At 43.4% G+C, this 26,540-nt stretch overlaps 1 protein-coding gene across 2 annotated transcripts in view; it reads left to right on the plus strand.

The window, feature by feature from the left end:
• The window catches only part of NCOA7 (nuclear receptor coactivator 7), an 89,562-nt gene that overhangs the window by 11,278 nt on the left and 51,744 nt on the right, over nt 1-26,540 (plus strand). For both annotated transcript variants that reach the window (XM_066614197.1, XM_066614207.1), the window contains exon 2: nt 21,915-22,035. In XM_066614197.1, the coding sequence (XP_066470294.1) occupies nt 21,986-22,035 (50 nt within the window). In that variant the 5' untranslated portion in view covers nt 21,915-21,985. The remainder of the gene's footprint in view (nt 1-21,914; nt 22,036-26,540) is intronic.

Below are 26,540 nucleotides of genomic sequence, written 5' to 3' on the forward strand. Positions count from 1 at the left end.
GTGAAAATTTCCCATTGACACCCACTTTCTGTTTCCTGGTCTTCAACCAGTTCTCAATTCATGAGAGGACCTGCCCCTCTAATTCCCTGACTGTGGAGATTTTTCAGCAGCCTGGAACGCCCTGTCTTCAATAGCTATTTGCAATAGCTATTCTCATTCTATCAAATTCAAGTACTAAGTAGATACAAGCACCATAATTGAAAATAAAACTCATATCATCCAATTAATCCACTCCAGGTTCCACCACCTGTTGGTCCATTAGACCTATAATAATTCTAAATGCATGAGCAGGAATTTGTTTCAATGAAATCACATAAACCACTTTCATTTTAGTAATTCTATCCAGCTTTTTCTTCTTAAACACAGCAGCTTACAATAAACTAAGCATTTAAGAAAAAAACCTATTGTAGTAAATACATTAAACCGACAAACAGTATAAAAACAAATCCTAGTTTCACTGATCTAATACAATTTTCAAAAGCCTGACAAACAGCCATGCTATATGAAAACTAATACAACATTGCTTACATCCCACAAGTATTACAGATAGGATAATTAAAAAAAATCAAAATCAACAAAACCACACCAAAAACAGCCGCACCTAAAGAAAACATTTAAAAATGATAATTTTTGAATTCTCCTCCTTCTTTCTCCTTCTTGCTTTCTCCTCCAAAAAAAGATAATTTTTGAATTCTTATCTTCCAATTTACCCCATCAATTCGTAACTCAAATTGTTGATCATTAGTTTTCTCCGGTGTTACTTCTAATTCACAAAGCTTAGATACTTGTTGGTTTAAAGTTTCCATACTAATTTGTATTTGTAGAGTTTGAATCACCTGATTTCTACTCATCACAAGCGAATTCACTAGCTGTCTCTGGATCAGGATCTGCCATTCTTCTTCTGGGAGTTCCATCATTTCTCCTTGTAATTTTCTTTTAGTCCACTAGATGTTAACTCTTTTTTACTATAAAGTTCCTTTTGGTTTTTTTTCCTATGGAATTTGAAGAATTTCTTTGTCTCTATTAGTAGACACAACAAAGACTGTTCACCAGTTCATGTTTCACGAAATCCTGCTGTGGTGAAGGATCCAAAATAGTCCAAAATCCAAAGTCTAGTAAAAGGAAATTATACCCATTACAGGGTTACACATTTATGAATGTATATCGATGAAATCATGCTCCATATAATACCAAGTGCTCAATGATCTTCTCAGCAGTAAAGTGGAGGAGTCCTCCCCCTCTTTCTTCTTTATCTTCCAAAGCCTTGAGCTACATCAGTCCTTTATAGCCAGAATTTGCATAACATAAACAGCACTTGCTTAGTTCTTCCAAATATCTTCTTTCAATCAGATGGTATCTCCACAGGGGTTCAGCAGCTTCTCCCTTGCTGCCTTACCCCCAAAGTCCTGAAAAGAAAGCTTTCCTGCCGACCTCTAAACTTTCCAGATACTTTAAAGCCGACAGGATAACAGTGCCTCTCCTAGCACTTGTTACCAGGCTTCTAGACCTGCAGTTTCAGGTGAAAAAACAGGTAATCTCCAAGAGCTGATCCTGGAGACTGGCCTTTTTCGTTCGCTACTTGGCCGCTCCTCTCCAGTGTGTACTTCCTTTGATGTTAGGTCACTGCTTTGTCCTGGTCATTGTTCTGCTTTCCATCCTTAGAAGAAAAAAATGTTTGACCTGAGGGTTATTAATCTCCTTTGTGGTGTTATTTACTTATGTGTTTTTGATGCGCAGCCTCATCCTGATTGTTGTCCCATCAGTTGTCCTTCATTCTGAAGAGATGGATTTAGGAATTAAGGTGATGGGATGGGGAGCCCATGGTCCCTTCTTCATGGATTCTTCTTCCCTTGTTTTGCAAATTATTGTGTATGTGTGTGGCTCTTCTAAAGAATGTCATATGATTGAAACTAATTAGGAACATCTGGGTTCAACCATTAATTCATCTGCTCCAGTATTCTCTACTATGATTGACAGAAATTTTAGGCAGAGAACCAGGGATTGAACCCGGGACTTTGTGCATACCAGAACTGCTAACACAAATTGAAGCCTTTTTTATGGGAGAAAAATTGTAGCTCACACTTGCTTTGCATACAAAAAGGTCCTGCATCCAGTCCCTGGCTGCTCAGAGTAGGAGTTGGAAAGACCCTTGTTTGGACCTCTGGAAAGCCACTGCTAGTCAGTGTATGCAATTAACACTGATGAGGGGTGTCAAGACTGGCTGCAGCCCCCAGAAGCTCTTTATCTGTCTCGCATGATAATTGGGTTTTCTTGGTGCTGCCCTTTCAGCAGTGTCACTTCTGCTGAGGCTCTGGGAGGGAGAAATGGACAGCGGCCTCAGAAGGCAAGAAACTCTATGGGTGAAGGGGCAGACCAAGAGGGCTGAGAGAAGGAGGTGCTGGAAGAGCCCCGTTATCACATGGGCTGCTCTTTCAGCAGTGCCATTTCTGCCGAAGTGTCACTTCACAGACCATTTCTTAACTGCTGAGCTATGGTGGTTACAACAGGAGTGGCACTGCTGAAATGGCAGCCCAATTGATAGTTGGACTTGAAAATATGATAAACATTTGCACATTTTTTTCTTTTGGCCATCATCTGCTTATGTATCACTGCCTGTTTAATGATGTCACTTCTGGCCCACAGCAGGCACCATGAAAGCTATTTGGCCCTTAGTATGAAACAAGTTTGACACTCCTGACTAGATGAATCGGTGGGCTGATTCCATATAAGGCAGATTTCCATGTATATGTGAAAAGAAAGGTTGGAAGAGACACACACACACACACACACACACACACAGAGGGTATTGTGTTACTTTGCAGATACTGTATTACTGAACAGAGCATTTTATTTTGATGGTAGAGGTGGCGCCAACTAGTCATCAATTCGTCTCTATTGAAAGCGATTTCAGTGCCACTCAGCCCTGACTCATTAGATGGCAGCGTTTGGGGTTTTTGTAGCAATGGCCTTTTGTTTTTAAAGCACTTTCATCTTCTCTCTGTCCCACGCATCATCTGCTCTGTGTTGTTTCTTGTTAGAATGTTCAAAACCAGTTGTATGCAAAAAAAAACAAAAAACAAAAAACAACTCCTGTATTTTTCTAAGGATAGTATTTTGATCTTCCTTGAGTTAGTCAAGGAATTGGTGTGGGAGGAGCTGGGGAGGCAGGGAGCAGATTGTGACTGATTCTGTGGCTTGCTTAGGATCCCTTAACCTCAGCTGAAGGATTGGAAGTGTTGTGTTGTTCTGGCAGCACTGCTGCCATGGTAGGTTGTAGTACCTTGGACAATCTATGCAGTGCTGGCAGTCATAGGGAAGCTGCTGTAGATGCTGCAGTGTCGAGCAGTGGTGACACAGAGGGCCTTTTCAGACTGTCTCTATGTAGCAAGTGTGATGTGTATGCTGTTTCTAAGCTCTTGGCCTGTACTTGCTCTTTTTTTCTTTGGCATACACTGATAGGTAACCAGACCATGCCACGTGTCTGGCAAACAAACTGCATTGCAACAGCAGCATGTGTAGTAGGGCAAGTAGCAGTGAAGCCAAGTTCTGTCTGACCTCGGCAGTTCTTGTGTTCTGAATTGTATGCGCTGGGAAAACAATACTCTTTCTCTTGGGATCTGAGTAGTGCTAAAACAGAACCCCTGTGTATGTTCATACATCACTGACTCTGACAATGCAAAGTGATCTTGACTGTGACTCTGTTGTAGCATAACAGCTCTTGTTGTAATAGCAGCGCACATTAGTGGAGAATGGTAGAGCTGCTTATCCTGTTGAAATCAATACAGACGTATGCAGGATCTCAGCATGTGTCTGGGGAGAAAGCAGAAGCAGATTCAGAAATCTACTTTAGGGCATCTTGGACAGCAGTGGATCTTATGGTGTAGAAAGAAGTACGGATTTAGCATGTGCTCAAATGTTTGTAATCCCTAGCTGTGTTGGCACCATGTTATGTTTTTGAAGGTACGCCTTCTGATCTGACCCAGCAGGGAAGGGGATGCATATGCTCTGCTGCTTGTCCACACCATGCTGCTGTTAACCATGCATCGCTAGTTGTATCTAAAACACTTTGCCGCATGCTGTTGTCTCTTGGATCTGGGCCATAGGATTAGGTTTGAAATGCTGGCATCTAATGTTGTCAAATGCTTGCTTGATGCTTCATTACTGTGGGCAGTTTTTGAAGTGCTTTCTGTAGTAGCTTAGAATCATGCTAATGGCTTGAGTGCCTGGAGGCTAAAGAGTACAGTACAAAAGCTAGTTGAAATTCCTTGCAACTACTTTCCTTGGCTGTAGGTCTCCAGAGTGCAAATGATTCAAATAACTCTGATTATGACTTAAAAAAAAAGCAAAGGAAGGATTGTTACATCACATTTTGCAAGTTTCTTTTTGTGATGAATGCCTTGTTTTATCCCTAATGTTTTCCTTGTCTTTCCTTCTTTTTTGACACTACTAAACTCCAGAAGCTTCTTTGCTGGTCCAGAAACTTAACAGCTGCTGGAACGTGTTCCTGCAGTGCTCTTTGTTTGAAAATGCTATTCCCAGACAGCTACGTGCTAGCTGTGGATTTGAGTCCATATGCCTAGATTATCCAAGCCCTCCTTCTGAGATGAGTATATGCGTACTGATTGCGCAGCCAAACCTGTCTGTCTAGATCAGGGGTGTCCAACGTTTTTGGCAGGAGGGCCACATCTGACACTATGTCGGGGGCAGGGGATAAAAAGAATTAATTTACATTTAAAATTTGAATAACTTTACATATTTTACATAAATGAATATATTAAAGATGAACTTATTTGAATGAATGAATGAAGGTCTTGCAATAGCTCAGGCTGGCCTTTTCTTTGCCTCCACTACTGCATCACAGATATGAAAAAGCAAGCAGTGGAGGGAGCCCTTATCCCACAGCTCACGCGAGAGGTCAAACAGTCGCCCTCACGCTGAGAGCAGTTGCATCAGGCCAGTTAGGGCTCCAACAAACCTCTGGAGGGCCAGAGGCTCATTGGAGACTGAGGGCCACATTGAGAGGCCTTGAGGGCTGCAAGTGGCCCCAGGGCCAGGGTTTGGGCACCCCTGGTCTAGATAAAGGGGAGGGCTTCCCCCGGCCTCAGAATGCCTTATAAGGCATAAAAACATCACTTCTGGTTTCCCAATGGAAACCAGAAGTAACTTCCCTCCCCATTGAAACAGCCATTCTGAGGCTTGCAGAGGCAGTGGGCAGTTGCATACTGCCTCTGCGGGCCTCAGAAGATCCTCCAGACCTGACCGGAGCTGAGCTCTGTTCAGGATCAAAGGGTGGGTGGCCCCCCAAAAACTGTGAGTTTGAATACTTGCTGTATTCCGGGAATGGAGCACCCTACTAATAATGCAGGCCTACTGTAAATAATTAATTGTTAGCTAAAAATTCACCTGCTGACTCAATAAAAAAGGAAAACAGAGAGTAAGAAGGGTGTGTGAGCACTAACCACCTCAATCAGACTGCTTTTGCTGGCTGCCTTCCCCAACACTTTTTATAGCAAAATGAGAGAGAAAAACCCCTTGCTATTTTCAGAAACTGTGTTTTGGTATTTATATTAACATCTAAATTTTCTGTTGCTTTTGAAGAATTAAACAGTAAAAATTATGAGTTTCTGGATGCAAATGTTTGGAGCATGTCTAGGAGTTCAGCACCTCTGACAAGGTTGAGTGCCAAATAACAACTTGGTGGCTTTAGAGAAAAAAAAACTGAGAGGTCAAATAAGAGTCCATTTTACTGGTCAATAATGTGTTTTCACTGCTGAAAACCAGATTATGTGATCTATTATGGAATTCATTTGTGCTTGGAGAAATCTGAAAAGGCCTTATTTATGTGAAGAAGAGATTTGGGCTGGGAAAATCTGTTTCTTTTAACAAGGAGCTCATACTGGAATGCATGGGAAGGGGAATCCCTTTCAGCTTCTGACTACAAGCTGGTAAATGTAGTCCTACAAGCTCTGGTTTTTAAAAAATTGTTGTTAGTGAGCTCTGTATTCCAAGGGAGCTCTTACTGAGACTTTCAGCCATATTCATTTGCTGTAGTAGCTGGGGGGGGGGGGGAGGGAGGGAGGTCTTCCCGTTATTCAAAGATCATAAGAAAAGCCCAACTGGATCAGGCCAAAGGCTCACCCTTTTTCTCACAGTGGCCTCTAGGAAGCCCACAAACAGGAGAAAGGTACACATCCCTTCTGCCATTGCTTCCTGCCATTGGGATGCAGAGGCATGGTGTCCCTGAACAGGGAGATAGCATTCTATCTAAACAACTCCAGACTTATGGTGTTCGAATATGCTGAAGAGATAACAGTTTTCCAAGCAGAGAGCAAGGGCACCTGCAAGGCAGTGAATATATTTCTGAAACTTAACACTGCAATTGTATCAGTGCATGGAGAGCATCTTCCAACAGGGATGGCCAAAATGTGTTTTCCATCAGGAACGAGTGCGGCTTCTCAACCTTTCTTTGCCAGCTTGGTTTCTAATTATTTTAGCTGTGGTATTGCATACATTACCAAAATGCATGAATGAGATTTTTCCAGGCTTGAGGCTTCTGTTCTCTTTTTGCCTCAAGAAGCTTACCTTCTTTTCCTTAACTCTGTGGCAGGGTATTGTTTAAGGGCACAATCCTAACCAACTTTCCAGCACTGGCATAGCTGTGCCAATATCTTCACTGCATCCTGCAGTGGGGAGGTAGTCAAGGGGGCCTCCTCAAGCTAAGAACATGTTTGTTGCCTTACCTTGGGGGTGGCATTGTGGCTAAGTCAGTGCTGGAAACTTGGTTAGGATTGCACCCTAAATATCTCTCTCTCTGCACATTCCTGATCTTGTCTGATCTTGGAAGCTAAGCAGGATCAGGCCTGGTTAGTATTTAGATGGGAGACCACCTGGGAATATCAGGTGCTGTGGGCTTATACCATAGTCTTTCGAGACTGAAGGTTGCCAACCATTCTCTGACTGGGAAGATGGTAAACGTTTTTATATTAGGTATGGAATTCATAGGTCTGTGTTTCTTTACACAACCCTGGAATAGTGGGGAGAGGAATGGACAGATTGATTGGCTAGAGTAACTTTCGTTCCTCAGATTCTGTACTTGGAATTGCAAATGGAAATTAGAACCATAACTTTACCCATAAGCACGCATTGAAAGAATGGAGAATTCTGTCCATTCATCATTGTTTGATTACCTTGATCAACTGGCTGATTACGTGGTGTTGAGAGATAATGAACATGTGGTAACTGCAGTGGTCATCCTGGAATAAAAGGGAAATCAGTCTGTTCAAAACCCAGATAATATTTTTGTACCAGTCTTGAATTTTCTCATTGTATATGTAGTACTGTTTTTAGCATTTTGTGTAACAGTTCTTGCTTCGCCTCAGTACACTGTGCACAGTGTGTCAGAATTAAAGTTGCTATAGAAACCTTAACTTTTGCTTTTATAATGTTGATAATCTGTGTGGGGTTTAGTTGCCTCTGTCATCTTTTTCGTCTCTTTTTTTATAGACAGCATTCCTTGCGTTATTGAGTTACCATAGCAGTGGTTTCTAGGTTCTCTTCCCCCTCTTTTCGGCAAAAGTAGTTCATTGCACCATATGGCAAATACCTTTGTGGTGATTTAATCAACAGTGTGTGTATAGGCGTTCTCGCAAATGTGTTTTTAATTAGTTCTTGCATTTTAGGCACCTGCAATTTGAAAACCTATGTTGACTTTAAAAAGTGTATATTTGATTTGAAAATGGCTCTCCTTTGTTATCTCAGCTTTAAGAAGAATTACAGATTTTCTTACATCCCCATTCTGTGTCTTTACTATGGGACTTATTCCTAAATTCAGGTGTGCATCACTTAAGGACAGGGATATGTTCTCCAATCCCTGTTGTTATGCAGTTAGGTCATTAAGCAAACATTCAGCCTAATCTAGTGCCTTTGCTGTGTAAATAGACACTCCCTGCCAGAAACTAGCTGGCTGCACAGGCTACTGGAAATAGATTGTCTCTTCTTTGCATTAAGGGCCTCTTTGTTGTGTAAACAGACACTGTGCAGGCTATGGAAGTCCTGACTGCCTCATTAAGAGCCTCTTCCTTGTGCTTTGACCACTGTCATATATGTGGTCCGTCATTAAATGGAAGGTTTTTTAAGCGACCCACGCCTGTAAATGCACACTAGCACATTGGCATCATGTGAAAAATGTCCTTAGAGTACAGACAATTAAACCTAGTTTTTAAAATTGGGATGAAAAACAGTGTTTACTTGCAGTAAGAAGTCCTTATTCATCTTTGAATAAGCAGAGCTTATCGTGGTCTTACTCAAGACCGGTCCATTCATGAGGCCAACTGAAGCAGCTGTTTCAGGTAGCTGATTGGTGGGGGGAGGATGCCACCTTCTTCTGCCCACTCACTTCCATCGCCGCTGTTGCCACCACTGCTACTCCCTCCTCTATTGGCAGGGAAGAGAGGGTGTGTGGAGTGGATAAGTATGGTGGAGAGCAGAGTGGTGGGCTAGAATTACCTCTCTCCTTTCTCCAAACTTTCTCTTCTACTGCATCCTCTCTTCCTTTTCCAGTATAGGGACGGGGAGGAGCAGAGGCTGGCATGTCTCCAGGTAAGGTGGGACGCATTTGCTGTCTCTGGCTGGCCTGCCCTTAGTTGCCTTTGGATGTCTGAGAACATAACAGATGCAGCTTAAAGAAGCATTGTCTTCCCACAGCGGTGTCATAACTTTAAAACAGCCAGGTGGAAGCCTTTAGAAATGTGCCCCTTTCTGTTGCTACAGTTATACTATTGCAGTACTCCTTCTGAGCATCAGATGGAATTGTGATGGCTCCACAAGAGGGCACTGTGGTATACCATCTTCTCAGTTGGCCTGAGAACTACAAAATTGCATGGGCTTAATGAGGAAACTAAGGCAGAGGTTCTTTAAATGTAGTTTTTCTTTCTCTCCCTCCCTCCCTGAATTGAAAGTGAGAGATTCCAGTCAGTGGACAAATGCTAGATTTTAGCATGGCTGTGACTGAGCAGCAATGTAGGCACCCAGAAACAAAAGATATCAGCAAATGTGGAAGTCATTGCTTTTGTTAGCCAACAACTTACTTTGTGTAGAAACGATAAAAAGACTTTTCTACCCTTTTTAAAAAGTAAAGTGTGGCCGCATGCAAGTTAATGAAACTCAAGGCCTCTGTGTGCAACTGAGCTCTGAGTTTGTGCTGGGTTGGATCCTATGGAGGCAATGAACTCTGTTGGCACTGAAATTTGTATTGGATGTATGGTTTTTTTTAAAAAAAAAAGTTTAGAAATTCACCCCCCCCCCCCACCCACAGACATGCTTTTCTCTCAAAACAAGATGCAAATTGGAGTAAATTCTTCTCTCTGCTTATACCTTTTGAGTTTGGGGATGGGGGAAGAAACATGTAACTGCCCAATTACAACTTGATTTTTTGGATTTTTTTTTAGCTTTCTAAATGTTTTGATTTTCTCTGTTGATTTCTATGTGCAAGTCTTCTGGGGGAGATTTTTAAAATAGCTTCTCTTATGGAAACCCCAAAATTCCCTATTTCTTGTTTATATAATAATATGCATTGCTCTGGGGTTTGTGTACAGTAGTCCCTCCCAAAATGTTGGGGCCATGTTACTGGAAAGTTGCATGCTGCATAAAACAGCTTTGTAAAAGACATTTTATTTATTTATTTATTTAGACATATATATATGCATACCCCGCTTTTCCACCCTGCTTAAGGACCCTCAAGGAGGCTTACAACAATATTTAATTACAATAAAAACAGTGCTAAAGAGGTACTAAACAGTGCTAAAAACATTGTCACAAAGAGGTGGGATACTGGCACTGTTTGCGCCTGCACTACCTAGTATGCACCACTCCCACTGTTTATCGTAACTGTCTGTCACACTAGGACGAAGGCTGCTGTAATATAGCAGCATTATGGGACGTATTGTATATCTGTGCAAAAGTGGCTTGAACAGAACTGTCTGTCATTTGCCTTTTGAGGGTTTTTTTCCTTTAATGACATGCAACTCCTCTCCCAAATCCTCATCTGAGGTGTGTATGCATGCGTGCATGTTTAACAAAAAGCATCTTAAGTTTTATGTCACAGTTCTTGCTAGCCTAGGAATGTTGAATTAGATATTAATTAATTAATTAGATAATTAATTAGATATTAATTAATTAGATATTAATGGGGGAAAAGTATGGTGGTATCGAGGCATATTACACGATAGCAGTGTTTTGAATAGTTCTTGAATCTGGTTTCAGTTTTTTTCTGAACGTTCTCTGCCTTTACATCATTTTGGTAAGTCACAACTGCGTATTGTATTGCAATGTAGTTGTACCTAGAAGCAGAATCCCTGCATGTCTTCCTCCTCCTTCTCCCCCCCCCTCCGTCAGGTTGACCCTCTGTTGAATATGTTGGGTGATGATTTATGTAGAAGAATGAACTGGGGCCCAAATGTAAGTCTCATGCATCCAAGCATTTTAAATACGACACAATAGGCCCCAAATTGTATATCTTATTGTGCAAACTGTGAATATTTAGACTGAACCAAATTGTGGACACTGACTTTCCATGTTTTACCCAGTTACGAGCAGCCTTAGCTTCTAGACCAGGGGTCTCCAAACCCTGGCCCGGGGGCCAGATGTGCCCTGTGCCGAGCCTCTATCCGGCCCATGGCAAACCTCTGGTCCCCTGCAAGCCTCTGGCCCACTCATCTGAATGTGACCAGAGCTGTGCTCTAGTCACATCTGGAAGGTGTTCTGAGGGCCAGGGAGGCCACACGCCTCTCCTCAGAATGCCTTCTAAAGGCCTAAAAGCATCAATTCCTGGTTTTCCTGAAAAAACCAGAAGTGACTTTTCAGGCCATCTAAAGGCCTTAGGCTTTCTAAAGCTTTCTAATGTATTTATTTAAATTATATATATATATTTGATGTGGATCTTGTCTGATCTTGGAAGCTAAGCAGGGTCAGGCCTGGTTAGTACTTGGATGGGAGACCGCTTGGGAATACCGGGTGCTGTAGGCTTATACCATAGTCTTTCGAGACTGAAGGTTGCCAACCACCTGGTCTAAAAGTATATAGACCTCTGTTCTAGACAGTACTTATTTGAAGATGAAATATTTTTGCTTAGTGTCCTTACATGTGTATAGGGAGAGCCAAGTGGAAACTATTAATTTCAGAATTGCTCCCCTGAGTAATTATATAAATTTGGGATAGAAAAGACTGCATGAATAGTTTAATGGCTCTGTGTAGTTACAAAGAGAGATGTAATGTTATAACAATTGTTTATGAACATGCAGGAAATACATGAATTAAGAAGCTGAGTGCATGATTTTAATTGGCCCATGCTTCACATTGCCTATAGACTTCTCATTACTTGAGGAAATGAGGAGTGTATACTGGAGACAATGCTTCAATTTCCTTGAAACTAAGGATAGCTGTCATATAGTCCAGAAATTAAAGGAATATAGGCACAGGAGAAAAGAAATTCCTAGGGATATTTTGGGAAAAAGAGTATGGACAAGATAGTAGGGAAGTCCTAGAGAATGCCCTCTTATGGTTATTATATGCCAAGCTTCTTGGACTCTTTTGGGTTCTGCTTCCTTTATTGGGCTAACCCTGTGTATGCGCTGCTTGTATTGATGCAATAAATCCTACAAATATACTCTAGCCCAGCCATTTTCAGCCACTGTGGTGTGGCACACTGGTGTGCTGCGAATGGTCCCCAGGTGTGCTGCGGGAATTTGGTGGAGGGTCACTTATTAATCAGATCATTGGGGGTATGAGTCCCCCACCAACAGAAAGGTGTGCCTTGTCAATTGTCCAAAAACTGATGGTGTGCCTTGACAATTTTAGTACCTTTTTGGTGTGCCATGAAACGAAAAAGGTTGAAAATCACTGCTCTAGCCCCATGTGAACCCTTTTGCACAAAAGAACTGTTAACATGTTCTACCCTATCCCGTAGACTCCCCCCGCCCATGGGGTGGAAGGGGCAAGAGTGGCAACACCCTTCCTATAGTTATTGATGGAAGGGAGAGGTTCTCTCTCTTCCCCTTTACTTGACTGACTTCTTTGTCAAACTTGAAATGAGTTGTGTCAGTGGTGGTTAGCTTTTTTTGTCTGGACTGTTGGTCTTTTCACTCAGCTTCAGTGTTAGTCTGTCAGCAAGCTTAGAATGTGTGTTTGTTAAAGTGAATTAGCATGTCCTAATAAAGAATTTCCCCTTGTTGAAAGCAGAAGCGTAGACTATAGCACACTACTTGCCATTTGTAGATTGATTTTGAAACTCTTCATAGAGAACCCATTGAACCAAGACAGTTGAAGGAATTCTCTTTAGAGTTGAAAAGATGCACTCAGTACTGTAGTTCATTTTGCAGAGCGTGACACTTTACAGGGAGCCGTTTGTGTTTTCCTTTGGACAAACAACCTTAATTATGTTGTTGAGAGCAACAATTTTCTTGTCTTTTCTTAAGGTAGCTTTAACATGACCTCTCTGTATCTTTCCCATAGTCCTCCATTTTATTTTACCCTTCAATGTGCTAATTAGGCACTTTCTCATGAGCTTCCAATCTTATTTACGGTTCCTGCCCTCTGCCTAAAGAAAACTGACTTATTCTAATTGCTGCTGGTTATGGCATTTAATTCTGAGACAACTGCAGTGTTGTTATTGTACCGGCTCTGTTATTACAGCTAGCGAGGGAGAGTTGTTAGCTTGAAATTGATGTCATGCTTTAGCTGATTGGGCAAACCACAGTGAACTGCATGTAGTTCAATGCAGCCTGCCCCTGGATTTGCAGAAATGGAATAAAAAGTCTGAAATAGAAGCTAGACTTTCCCCTTGGGATAAGGTGGAAGGGGCAGGGCTGGCATCACCTTCCCTATAGTTCCTGATGGAAGGGAGAGGTTCTCCCTCTTGTCAGCGTTTCCTGCTGAAACCTTAGTCAATAATGGCAGACAAGAAGAGCATGCTGATTGCATGATGCTAATTCACAAAGGCATGTTCTAGGGCAGTGGTTCTCAAACCTTTATGCACTGGGACCCATTTTTTAGAATGACAATCTGTTGGAACCCACTGTAAGTGATGTCATTAACCTGGAGGCGATGTCATGGCTGGAAGTGACATCATCAAGCAGGAAGTTTTTTTAAAGCTTCAAAGTAATAACTTTTTTTAATACTTGCAAGATAGAGGATAAAGCTTTGTAAAGGGTGGTATACATTAAAGAAAGAAGGGCAAAATGCCTTTGAGCATGTGCAAAGCACCTTTTTGTTTGTTTGTTAATTACTGTTATTTATATACCATCTTTCCTTCGCCTTAGTGTGCTCTTGAGATATTGCTCAGGGCGGTTAACATAGGCAGGCTTCCTAGACCCAATAAGGGTCTTTACAGTGTTGTTCTATGTATATAGAATCCTTCAAACTCTGTTTTCCTTCAGCAGTGTAGCCGACTTCCTCTTAGCTGCAGGAACACTCCCCAGGCAAGCCACAAATCACAACGGCAGGAGATTTTCCAGCTGTTGCCCTTCTTGTCACCTTAACATTTCTTGTCATTTTTAACATTTCGAACTGCTCTCCCACTGCAGCAGGCAACAGCTCAACAGTGACTCTTCTCTTCAACTGCAGGTCACGGCCGCTTACCAGTGACTTCTCTGGTCTGTTCTTGCACCCATAATGCTTAAGTAATGTCAGTGGCGTAGCTAATGATCGTGTAACCTGGTGCTGAGCTCAAAATGGTGCCTTGGAGTGATGTCACAGCCAGAAGTGACATCACACCTGGGCTTTTAAAAATGTGAAAATTGAAGAAAAACCCGCCTCCCCACAGCAGCTTGCCACCCACTTGCTCTGACGCCTCTCCCCAGTCAGTGGCATAGCTAAGGCATCTATCTGCTACCTGGGGTCAAAGAAGAATTTGTAGCTCTCCCTTCCTTGAATAAATCAAATTTAATTAATAAATGAAAAGTGTGCCCCTGTTGGTTAGAAACACTGTGCTGGGGTTATTCTCCCCTTGCTAAATATAAGAGGAAAAACTGCCTCTTTGTCCAGTTAGCAGAGGAAGTCTGGTCTAGAGGGTAGAGCCTCCGTCTGCCTGAAGATAACATCCACAAGGTCGCCAGTTCGAGGCCACCGGCACCGTGCGACCTTGGAGCAGCTGACAAGCTGAAGCCGAGCAATTCCATCTGCTCTGAGCGTGGGAGGATGGAGACCAGAATGTGAAGCCAGATCGGAATGAAACACCTTGAATGTAGTCGTTCTTGAAAGAAAGAACCTTCTTTCAAATTGTAAAAATCCCTATTTAATAAGGGATTTAATAAAAGCCTGCCTATGTAAACCGCCTTGAATAAAGACCAAGAAAGGCGGTATATAAATACCTGTTGTTGTTGTTGTTGTTGTTATTATTATTAACTGTATTATGATACATGGAAATGAGAGCTGACTCAGTATGAACCAACTCCTTGTTGGTTCCATGCTCTATCATAACATCGCATTGGCTCTCAGAACAATCAGTTTCATAGGTCAGTTTTGAGTTAAGAAAATCTACTTTTTGTTCCATAAGGTGGTTGTGTTTTCCTTTTCTAGTTAATTAGCCATAACTTTTGATAGATTACAGATATTCCAGTTGGTTTTTTCATTGTATTCTGCATTAAATTACTTTTCCAAGGATATATAACATGATGGTATTATTCACACATACCAAGGATTTCACAATTTTGACCAGTAGTGTCAAGCTCAGCTTGTTGGCCCCCTAAAGCTTGTTGCCCAGTGCAGTTGCTACCTCCGCACCCCCTTAGATACACCACTTCCTCTGTGTTTATGTGTGTATTGCTGTAAATGAATGGAGCAGAAAGGAGCAGCTTGGGAAAGGCAAAAGGTATGGTGTTTTAACTTTTGGGGTCCTTTACTCTTTTTTTTTTTTAACTTGTTGAGTTAGGCGTTCCTACCCTGAACGCATGTCACTATCTGATTCTGGAGTCAGCTTCCTGGCTGCAACTTGTCACAAAGTTTAAGCAACATATCATTGACAGTTGTGAATACTTCCATGCCGATATTTATATTGGACTGCATTCTTGGACAACTTCCTCTTCCTTTCAGAAGGCATGACTGGTAATTCTACCAAGAAAAGAAGCAGAGAAAGAAAAGAGGAACATGAAATAGTAGAAACTCAAATGAGGGTGCTTGTTCTTTGAACAAAAGTTTCGCAGGACAAGACCTTGACACCATATCAAATGGAGTATATGGGTAAGGGGAGAAGAATCCATTCCCTTTCTAGCCTTACGTCACTGTGCTTTTGAGGTGCTTTTAAGTAACTTTTCCATAACCCTGGATCTGTTACCAGATGTAAACTGGGCAGAAAGAAAGTCACTTAAAGCAGTAGAACAGATGAGGTCAGGCAAAAGAGGGTGTGGCTTTCACTCCCATCCACTATAATCCACTATTTTTTGGTATAAAATACTCCCACCTCTGCTGTAAGAACATAAGAGGAGCCCTGCTGGATCAGACCAAAGGCCCTGTTGCCGCTCCTTTGAGTTGGCATTCAAAGAGACAGATATTTCTCTTTAGAAGAGAGAGCCTACTTCTTAAACCAGGAGATTACATTTACCCATCTTGATTTCTAACCAGTGGTGGACGTTTCCTCCATAAATCCATCAAATCCCCTTAAAAGACATCTAGGCCAGGTGCCATCACCCCCTTTTGTGGCAAGGAATTTCACAGATTAATTACATGTTGGGTAAATAAATATTCTTTTTTAATCTGCTCTAACTCTCCTGACACTTAGTTTTTAGTGAATGTCCCCTGGTTCTGGAACACTGGATGCTTTACAGAATAATGTGTTTAAAAAAAACGAAAAAGAACCAAATACATACCATTGCCCCAATGTCTAGTTTGGCCTTGTTCTCACTTCCAGTAAAACAGGGAACTGCATTGTTAATTAGCTATAGTAATGGCTACTGCTCATGATCTAAAAGGCTATGAGAGTGACTTATCTACTGCTTCTGTAATGGGGGATTCAATTATTAGAAACATAGAGAGGGGCGTTTGCGACGGATGTGAGGACCGCATGGTGACTTGCCTGCCTGGTGCGAAGGTTGCGGACATCACTTCTCGTCTAGATAGGCTAGTAGACAGTGCTGGGGGAGAGGTAGCGGCTGTGGTGCATGTTGGCACCAACGACGTGGGCAAGTGTAGCTGGGAGGTCCTGGAGGCCAAATTTAGGCTTTTAGGCAGGAAGCTGAAAGCCAGGACCTCAAAGGTAGCGTTCTCTGAAGTGCTACCTGTTCCACGCGCAGGGCCAGCTAGGCAGGCGGAGATCAGGGGTCTCAATGCGTGGATGAGACGGTGGTGTAGGGAGGAGGGGTTTAGATTCGTTAGGCACTGGGGAACGTTTTGGGACAAGCGGGGCCTGTACAAGAGGGACGGGCTCCATTTGAACCAGAATGGAACCAGACTGCTGGCGCATAACATTAAAAAGGTGGCAGAGCAGCTTTTAAACTGATCCCTGGGGGAAGGCCGACAGGAGCCGAGGGGCATCCGGTTCGGGACTCCTCATCCCTATGGGATGAGGATGGGGAGGTTAGAGAACAACAAGACAAAGGCAGGGTAGGAGAAGAAATTGGGAAAGGTAGGGAGATGGTATGTGATAGACGGTTTGGCACAATGAGAGGATGCGGGGACAAAGGAGCGAATAAGCAGCCCATCCTGGGGCATTCCGTGTATAAATGCTTTTATGCGAATGCCCGAAGTCTACGAGCAAAGGTGGGAGAACTGGAATGTCTGGTGACAAGGGAAAATATTGACATAGTGGGCATAACGGAAACCTGGTGGAATGCGGAGAATCAGTGGGATACCGCAATCCCGGGCTATAAACTCTACAGGAGGGACAGGCAGGGGCGTGTTGGAGGTGGGGTGGCCCTTTATGTTAAGGAAGGGATAGAATCCAGCAAAGTAGAGATTGAAGGTGGGTCTGACTCCACCGTAGAATCTCTGTGGGTTAAATTACCAGGCTTGTGCAGCGATGTAATACTGGGGGTGTGCTATCGTCCTCCAGACCAGAAATCTGATGGGGACCTTGAAATGAGGAAACAGATCAGGGAGGTGACAAGGAAGGACAGGGTTGTAATCATGGGGGACTTCAATCATCCTCATATTGACTGGGTCAATTTGTGTTCTGGTCACGATAAGGAAACCGGATTTCTTGACGTGCTAAATGACTGTGGCTTAGATCAGCTAGTCACGGAGCCCACCAGAGGACAGGTGACTCTGGATTTAATTTTGTGCGGTACGCAGGACCTGGTTAGAGATGTAAACGTTACTGAGCCATTGGGGAACAGTGATCATGCTGCGATCCGTTTCGACATGCACGTTGGGGGAAGAATACCAGGCAAATCTCTAACAAAAACCCTTGACTTCCGACGGGCGGACTTCCCTCAAATGAGGAGGCTGGTTAGAAGGAGGTTGAAAGGGAGGGTAAAAAGAGTCCAGTCTCTCCAGAGTGCATGGAGGCTGCTTAAAACAACAGTAATAGAGGCCCAGCAGAGGTGTATACCGCAAAGAAAGAAGGGTTCCACTAAATCCAGGAGGGTGCCCGCATGGCTAACCAGCCAAGTTAGAGAGGCTGTGAAGGGCAAGGAAGCTTCCTTCCGTAAATGGAAGTCTTGCCCTAATGAAGAGAATAAAAAGGAACATAAACTGTGGCAAAAGAAATGTAAGAAGGTGATAGGGGAGGCCAAGCGAGACTATGAGGAACGCATGGCCGGCAACATTAAGGGGAATAATAAAAGCTTCTTCAAATATGTTAGAAGCAGGAAACCCGCCAGAGAAGCAGTTGGCCCTCTGGATGGTGAGGGAGGGAAAGGGGAGATAAAAGGAGACTTAGAGATGGCAGAGAAATTAAATGAGTTCTTCGCATCTGTCTTCACGGCAGAAGACCTCGGGCAGATACCGCTGCCCGAACGGCCCCTCCTGACCGAGGAGTTAAGTCAGATAGAGGTTAAAAGAGAAGATGTTTCAGACCTCATTGATAAATTAAAGATCAATAAGTCACCGGGCCCTGATGGCATACACCCAAGGGTTATTAAGGAATTGAAGAATGAAGTTGCAGATCTCTTGACTAAGGTATGCAACTTGTCCCTCAAAACGGCCACGGTACCAGAAGATTGGAGGATAGCAAATGTCACGCCTATTTTTAAAAAGGGAAAGAGGGGGGACCCGGGAAACTATAGGCCGGTCAGCCTAACATCTATACCGGGTAAGATGGTGGAATGCCTCATCAAAGATAGGATCTCAAAACACATAGACGAACAGTCCTTGCTGAGGGAGAGTCAGCATGGCTTCTGTAAGGGTAAGTCTTGCCTCACAAACCTTATAGAATTCTTTGAAAAGGTCAACAGGCATGTGGATGCGGGAGAACCCGTGGACATTATATATCTGGACTTTCAGAAGGCGTTTGACACGGTCCCTCACCAAAGGCTACTGAAAAAACTCCACAGTCAGGGAATTAGAGGACAGGTCCTCTCATGGATTGAGAACTGGTTGGAGGCCAGGAAGCAGAGAGTGGGTGTCAATGGGCAATTTTCACAATGGAGAGAGGTGAAAAGCGGTGTGCCCCAAGGATCTGTCCTGGGACCGGTGCTTTTCAACCTCTTCATAAATGACCTGGAGACAGGGTTGAGCAGTGAAGTGGCTAAGTTTGCAGACGACACCAAACTTTTCCGAGTGGTAAAGACCAGAAGTGATTGTGAGGAGCTCCAGAAGGATCTCTCCAAACTGGCAGAATGGGCAGCAAAATGGCAGATGCGCTTCAATGTCAGTAAGTGTAAAGTCATGCACATTGGGGCAAAAAATCAAAACTTTAGATATAGGCTGATGGGTTCTGACCTGTCTGTGACAGATCAGGAGAGAGATCTTGGGGTGGTGGTGGACAGGTCGATGAAAGTGTCGACCCAATGTGCGGCAGCAGTGAAGAAGGCCAATTCTATGCTTGGGATCATTAGGAAGGGTATTGAGAACAAAACGGTTAGTATTATAATGCCGTTGTACAAATCTATGGTAAGGCCACACCTGGAGTATTGTGTCCAGTTCTGGTCGCCGCATCTCAAAAAAGACATAGTGGAAATGGAAAAGGTGCAAAAGAGAGCGACTAAGATGATTACGGGGCTGGGGCACCTTCCTTACGAGGAAAGGCTACGGCGTTTGGGCCTCTTCAGCCTAGAAAAGAGACGCTTGAGGGGGGACATGATTGAGACATACAAAATTATGCAGGGGATGGACAGAGTGGATAGGGAGATGCTCTTTACACTCTCACATAATACCAGAACCAGGGGACATCCACTAAAATTGAGTGTTGGGCGGGTTAGGACAGACAAAAGAAAATATTTCTTTACTCAGCGCGTGGTCGGTCTGTGGAACTCCTTGCCACAGGATGTGGTGCTGGCGTCTAGCCTAGACGCCTTTAAAAGGGGATTGGATGAGTTTCTGGAGGAAAAATCCATTATGGGGTACAAGCCATGATGTGTATGCGCAACCTCCTGATTTTAGGAATGGGTTAAGTCAGAATGCCAGATGTAGGGGAGAGCACCAGGATGAGGTCTCTTGTTATCTGGTGTGCTCCCTGGGGCATTTGGTGGGCCGCTGTGAGATACAGGAAGCTGGACTAGATGGGCCTATGGCCTGATCCAGTGGGGCTGTTCTTATGTTCTTATGTTAATGTTACTCTGGCAAGGAGGGAGGGGTGTTTAGGTAGGTTCTGTCCCATTTATTTAGCATAGTTGAACCTCTGCTTCTGTTAGAACATTAAGCATCATTGTAGGATGAGGTTTTTCAGCTTCCCAGTACAATAGTGGGTTTAGGAAACTGGTAGTGTGGAGACAACCACATATTCTTGTCATGCTCCTTTTATCTATGAGTAAACCAACCAGATTTCTTTGTGTGTCTAAGGTTGTGACTGCATGGAAAACAAAATCCCTTTCATTGGCCTAATTTCTATTGTGAATGATGCAAGCTTTTGAAAGACAAGGCTTGTTCTCCAGCAGAAAGCACTGCAGTAAATGAGATGCTTATCCACATTGTTATGTCTTGAGACCAGCCTGGATATAGATTACTGCACTATAATTTTTGACTGTCTATCCTAGGTAGGATTATCAATGCTCTTCAACAATGTATTAGATTTTGTGCAGAATTTGACAAGATTGGCCCTATGGCAGAGGATTTTGAGAATCTGAGCTTACATTTTAAAACGTTTCTGGTGTTTTTAGTTGTATAGATATGTTCATATTGTACTGCTTTTGCATTACTTACTGCAAGCAATGGCACGGAGGTTAATCCCCTGCTGTAGTCATCTATGTCAGGGGTGCCCAAACCCCGGCCCTGTGGCCACTTGCAGCCATCGAGGCCTCTCAGTGCGGCCCTCAGGGAGCCCGCAGTCTCCAATGAGCCTCTGGCCCTCCAGAGATTTGTTGGAACCCACATTGGCCCGACGCAACTGCTCTCAGCATGAGGGCAACTGATTGACCTTTTGCATGAGCTGTGGGATGAGGGCTCCCTCCACTGCTTGCTGTTTCACATCTGTGATCAGTAGCAGCAGCAAAGGAAAGGCCAGTCTTGCTTTGTGCAAGGCCTTTTATTGGCCTTCAATTTATTCAAATTTGAAATGTAAATTAATTCTTTTTTCCCCCGGCCCCCAACACAGTGTCAGAGAGACGATGTGGCCCTCCTGCCAAAAACTTTGGACACCCTTGATCTATGCCATTTCCCATCCAAAGTTGCTGCCATTTGCTACCTAATTTCCCATTTGCCTTTGCCAGCACAAACTGCGATGCCTGTACTATGCCGGGAGTGGAAGTGGATGTGAGCACTACACAGCAAGTTGTGACTTTTTAGTCATGTTTTTAGTGCTGAAGGCCAACTTTCCTGGGCCATTAAAAATGCTGCTTTTCTTTTTTTTCATAGCATATCACCTGCCCTGCTCTTAGGAGACAGAGTTCCAGCTCATACTTGCAGTGTTACAGATCCTTTATGTTCCACGGGCCACATGAAGCTCCTGGTGCTGAGGTGGACCTCAGAGAGCACAGGGAACATCTTATGTTCGTGCTTGGTAGTTCCAGGCTATAATTCTGAGTACCACAACTTGTTCCATTTGGGAAGTTTCCTACTTGAATTGCATAGATTTTTATGTCAATTCCTTCAGCTCCATGTTTAATTTTTTAAATACTTAGAATGGTAGTGACTAGACCCGCTTTCCACCCAGACAGGAAGCAACCTCCCAGCGATAGCACAGTGCTCTGTGTGTTTTCCTCTTATATGACCTAACAGGAAAACGGTGTCTGTTCTGTGTAAGGAAAATCCAACATGACTTATACTAGTTTCATCTTCAACCACCAGAGTCCTCCCACCCAGCTTTCTTGAGTTACAGTAAATTGTCTTGTGTGGTTTTTTCCTGCTTCATGGTTGATAAAGACGAGTGTCAGGCTGTGGCTTCTCTCTCAATTTCAGATTGGTGTTGAACAGAAGGGTAAACAACATCAGCAGTGTTCATTAAATAAATTGCATTGAGAGCTGGAGTTGATCCTTTGTAAATTGCTGTTTTTAAGTTCTGTTAACTTCTTTGTATCAATCACTTCATATTTACCCTGATAAGAAATCCCCTATTAAATGGGTGTGTTTCCATATCTACCTTCATAAAGAAATCAAGATAAGAGTTTTGTTCCCCATACAGTGCAGCGAGCCATGTCCATTGTGTTTTTTGGTGTTGTTTTATTTTGGGTACAATAAACGTCTTTGTCATGTGACTTGCTTTCACTGGTCAAAGTTTACTTGTTATGAGGCTGTGCACTGCAATTCATCTAAATGTCAAATGTAGTCAACATGTTAATTTACCAGGCTCCTCCTGGCCCCTTTCCCCCTTTTTCTACCCTTAATGAATGTAGGGACAGTATGTGGATATGAGGCACTGACTGGAAGCAGAAAACCCACAGGCTTCACCTTGCACTGACTTATTATGGAGACCAAGGAAGAAAAAAAAGAGCGACGGCAAGGCTATTTTGCCCGGTAAGTGCACACTCTTTTTTCAGTGGATAGAAATGCATTTGTGGACTTTCACCTCTGGCATTGTTTTTGCAACACTTCAGTTTAGGGCACCAGAGAAGTTCACATTTTCCAATTCACTCTGTAAATAATAGTTGACTTTCTTTTCCCTACTGTCTGTGGGTAACCACGCTGGCTGTTAGTGACACAGCCTACAGCTTTCACTTTGAAGCTTCAGATTGCTCTGAAGATTTATATAAAGGTGTGTGTGTGTGTTTTTTAATTACATTTTTATTCATCCTCCAAGGAGCTCAGGATGATGTGAACAGTTTGTACACTTCTAAGTTTAGTCTTCCAACAACCCTGTGAGGTAGGTTGGGCTGAGAGATGGATGTGTGACCTGAGGTCACCCAATAAGCCTCATAGCTGAGTGGGGAAGTGAACAGGTCTTTCCAGTGCTAACGCGGTGCTCAAACCACTACACCAGACTGGTCGCTACCAGTCTGATTCAAACAGTTCAAACAGAACCCAAAGAACGCAGTTTCTGCTTAACTCTGACATGCAGCGCAATCCTGAGCTGCACATGGTTCGGCTTTAGTCAAGTAAGCCTTAGAACCCAATCCTGTGGGCTCATAGTGCTGGCACTGGAGCTCAGCACTGGTGCTAGGTGTTGTAAACGTGCCATAAAGCACGTTTACGGCATCTGAAGAATAAGGAGTGCTACAGAATTTGCTCCCCTGGAAGGTCAGTGTTCTTCCCCTCCCATTTCATCTCTTTCTGAAGATCTTACCTATTTTCTCAGGCTTTGACAGTTAGTTTCTGGTTTTGCTGGTTAATTCCTGGTTTTGCTGTTGCTGTATTTTTGTGATGGTTTAATTTTGTTTGAGTCTTGTTTTTAATGCTTTATTCTAAAATATGTTGTTAGCCTCCTCAAGACTCTTTGGGAATGAAGTGAATATAAATGTTTCAAAATAAAATATGTAAATATTAGTGTTTATAGTATTAAACGTTAACTTGTTAATGGTTTCTGCTCCTTTGCACTTCTGCCTATGTAGTAAACTGTTCAAATAAAACATCTAACACTTAAAATAATTATTTGGACAGTGCCTGCGTAAGTCATCCACCAAGGCTTTTTCTGTTCCAAAGCCTAGACTGAAACCAGATTAAAAGGGATCCAGATGATCCACTTCATCCAAGACTCTGTGGAACTGAGAAGCCACCACTCACTTAACCACCTTACCCAGAGTGGCAGTTCCCCTCCATCAAAGGGGAGTTAACCACCCTCCCTGTCCATCCAATCAGCCCCTCCTGGGTAGATTGAATAAGGCAAGCCAAGCTGGGTAAGAATCAGGCAGGAAGGCTGATGGCCTCACACTCCAGAAAAGTCTGTCCACATCCTCTAGTTGTGCCAGCTGGAAAGAATCCCACAAAACTGGTTTAACAGACACAAGGGGGACATCATTGGATATTTTCATTGTGGAATCCAAGCTGTGATGAATGCGGATGGTTTTATCTGCAAAGTACTTTGCAAACATGTGACAGCAGATGTCTGTGTGTTCCTTCTGATCCACTGGAGGGGCTGAATTGGACCAATGAATTTTGAATTGGACTGACGGTAAGGAAGCAGAAGCCAAGGTAACTGTCCCAACAGAAGATTTCTTGATAGGCAACTCAGCAGATGCTGGATCAGCAGTTTGTAGTAGCGCTCAGGGAAAGGTGTGGAGAAGAAAGGAGACCAATTGGAAAGAGAAGGGAACAGTCTGATACCCGTCCTGGAGAGTGGTTCTTCAGTAGCAACAGTTCTTCAGTAGCAGAGCAAATGGTTGCTTGATTCAGCCCTGGCAGGAAGCCCCATGATCTTTGCAACAGTACAGACCTAATCGCAGTAGATACAGATATGCAACCTTGACCTTTGGCACCCCAACCGTTGACCCCAAAACTCCCCTGTCTTCTATGTCTCACATGCAGTGAAATTAATGACCTGCTTAGTGTTCTGTGTAGTGTGAATCTAGGACCCCTTAGTCTATTTTTCAGCAGTTTAGGGGGAAGTCTGAAGAACAGCTTCAGGCCTCTTTTGCTGCAGGTCGATTTTCTTGAACTATCACTGCAGTTTCTTAAATAATTGAGATGCTCAGGGCAAGCTCCCTTGATCACCTGTGGTGCTTGATGAGGAGGCAATGTGCTGTGGGAAAGAAATCTTTTTCTGCCCCAAGTGAGTGAAGGGATTTCGAGGGTCTGCCTTGTCTGTGACTTTGGTTCATCCTACAGAAAACAAAGCCTCAGCCACAGTTTTGTGCTGTGGCTGGAACCTTGGTGCTTTCCTGTTTCTTTTTCCTTCTTTTCCCTGGTCCTCTTCCTTCCCTTTTTGCTGCTGCAAAATGTCCAGTTCTGTAACCCTTCTGGTATCCCTAAGTTCTTTCCTTTCTCTTTCCCCTCCTCCTTTTGCGCCTTTACACACTCCCTTGTGATGATTTCCTGCGTCTTTCTACCTAGCAACCATTGACCTTTAGGGGCTACTTGTGTGAGTGCTTGCTGAATGCATTGCATTGCAGCTTACTGTTGATCTCCCCTCCAGTTACTGAATTCTGATGTCACAATAAAAGCTATCTATTGGTGCAACTTTAACCCTGCCTCCCTCCTGTCTTCATGCCATTCCACTGAGTGGTGCTGCTGCACTTGGTCGCTGCACACACAATCAGTTTACTCTGTGTGCATGTTACATGTGCTTTAAAGCTATATCTGGTAACTCCTGTTTGTGTTAGGCTTTGTACCCCACTGCCAGATTCTTGCACTCTTAGGGACTGTATTTCCCGTTAGGGGAAATGTAGTTTTAGAACGTCCAGATTGGGAAACCTTAAGTGCACGTCTGAAGTTACTCTGCAATATCAGCATCTAGGCTAATATACATAATGCTCAAATGAATGCCCAAAACTGGCCTTAGGCTAAAGGGGGGGATGATTTGGGTTTTCTTGTGTGTGTGTGTGTGTGTGTGTGTGTGTACTTACTGAGAAGCCATCACTTCTTTGTCTAGTCTCAGTTTACATTTTGGCAGGAGGGCCACATCATCTCTCTGACTATGTGTTGGGGGCTGGGGAAAAAGAATTAATTTACATTTAAAATTTGAATAAATTTACATAAATGAATATATTAGAGATGGAACTTATATGAATGAATGGAGGTCTTGCAGTAGCTCAAGGCCTATAAAATGCCTTGTACAAAGCAAGGACAACCTTTCCTTTGCTGCCACTGCTGCATCACAGATGTGAAACACCCAAGTAGTGTAGGGAGCCCTCATCCCAAAGCTCAGGTGAGAAGTTGAACAGTTGTCCTCACACTGAGAGCAGTTGCATCAGGCCAGCATGGGCTCCAGCAAGCCTCTGGAGGGCCAGAGGCTTGTTGGAGACTGGGGGCTCCCCGTGGGCCAGATTGGGAGTCCCCGAGGGCTGCAAGTGGCCCCCGGGCAGGGGTTTGGGCACCTCTGCCCTATGGTAACCAAGAAATGTCTTTACTAAACATAGGAATCTTCTTAGGATTGTTCTTTCCTCATTTCTGTATGTATTTTGCCAGGCAGTTTATTAAGACTTATTTTTCTTGTCCTGTATCATTCCTGTCTTTTTGACTAGAGACTGGAAATAACTCTTGGTTTTGTAAGCACAATGTCTGCATTCTATAAACAGAGTTTATCAGCCACATGCTTTTGTTTTTTCTTCTGCTGAATCAAAGAGCACAGTTTAAAGGAAATTCATCTTTTGCAGAAGAAGCCAGTAGAGTTTCTAAGACTTGAAACAGGAGCACTGTGGACTGAGGCGAACACCTCCCCCTCTATAGTTTGATAGCCTGGTGTTTCTGATAATTCAGTACCGACTTGGTCCCGCAGGTATTGGATTTTTAAAAGTCTACTGTACCTCTAAGTTCTGCTATTTGCAGAAAAGTTGTAGTGTAATTTTTTTTACATTACTTAGTAACTGTACAGAAAAGAAAATTCAGTAGGCCCCGCATCCTTGTTGGAAATGTTGCCTTGGAATGAATGGAGAAAGCACATTTTGAAAGTAGTGTGGGAAGAATTTGCTGGCCTTGGGCTTTTAAAACTAGGCCAGCAAGCATGTGATTTCAATCTTTTCCTTTTAAATATAGGGGGCTCTGTATCCACGGATCCTGTATCAGCGGGATTCACTTATCCATGGAACAGGTCCATGCCCCCCCATGTGCCCCCTCTGGGCCTTCCAATGCCTTATAAGGCATTAAAAATGTCACTTCTGGTTTCATGGAGAAACCTGAAGTTGCGTTTTTTAAACTGTCGGGCTCAGTCTGAGTCTGGCAGAGGCTACGGACTGATGTCCGCTGCCTCTGCTGGGCTCAGAGGACCCCTCTGGAGAGAGCTCTGCTCCCCTCAGCTCTGGAAGGTGTAGGAGGAGATGTTTGCCTATGTCCACAGTTTCTTGTAATCATGGGGCGGGGTTCCAGAATGAAACCCCTGTGGATATGGGCGGTTGCCTATATACAAAAACACAATACCAACTTGTTTACAT

The sequence above is a fragment of the Tiliqua scincoides genome, chromosome 1 (genome assembly GCF_035046505.1).
Source record: "Tiliqua scincoides isolate rTilSci1 chromosome 1, rTilSci1.hap2, whole genome shotgun sequence".
NCBI lineage: Eukaryota > Metazoa > Chordata > Lepidosauria > Squamata > Scincidae > Tiliqua > Tiliqua scincoides.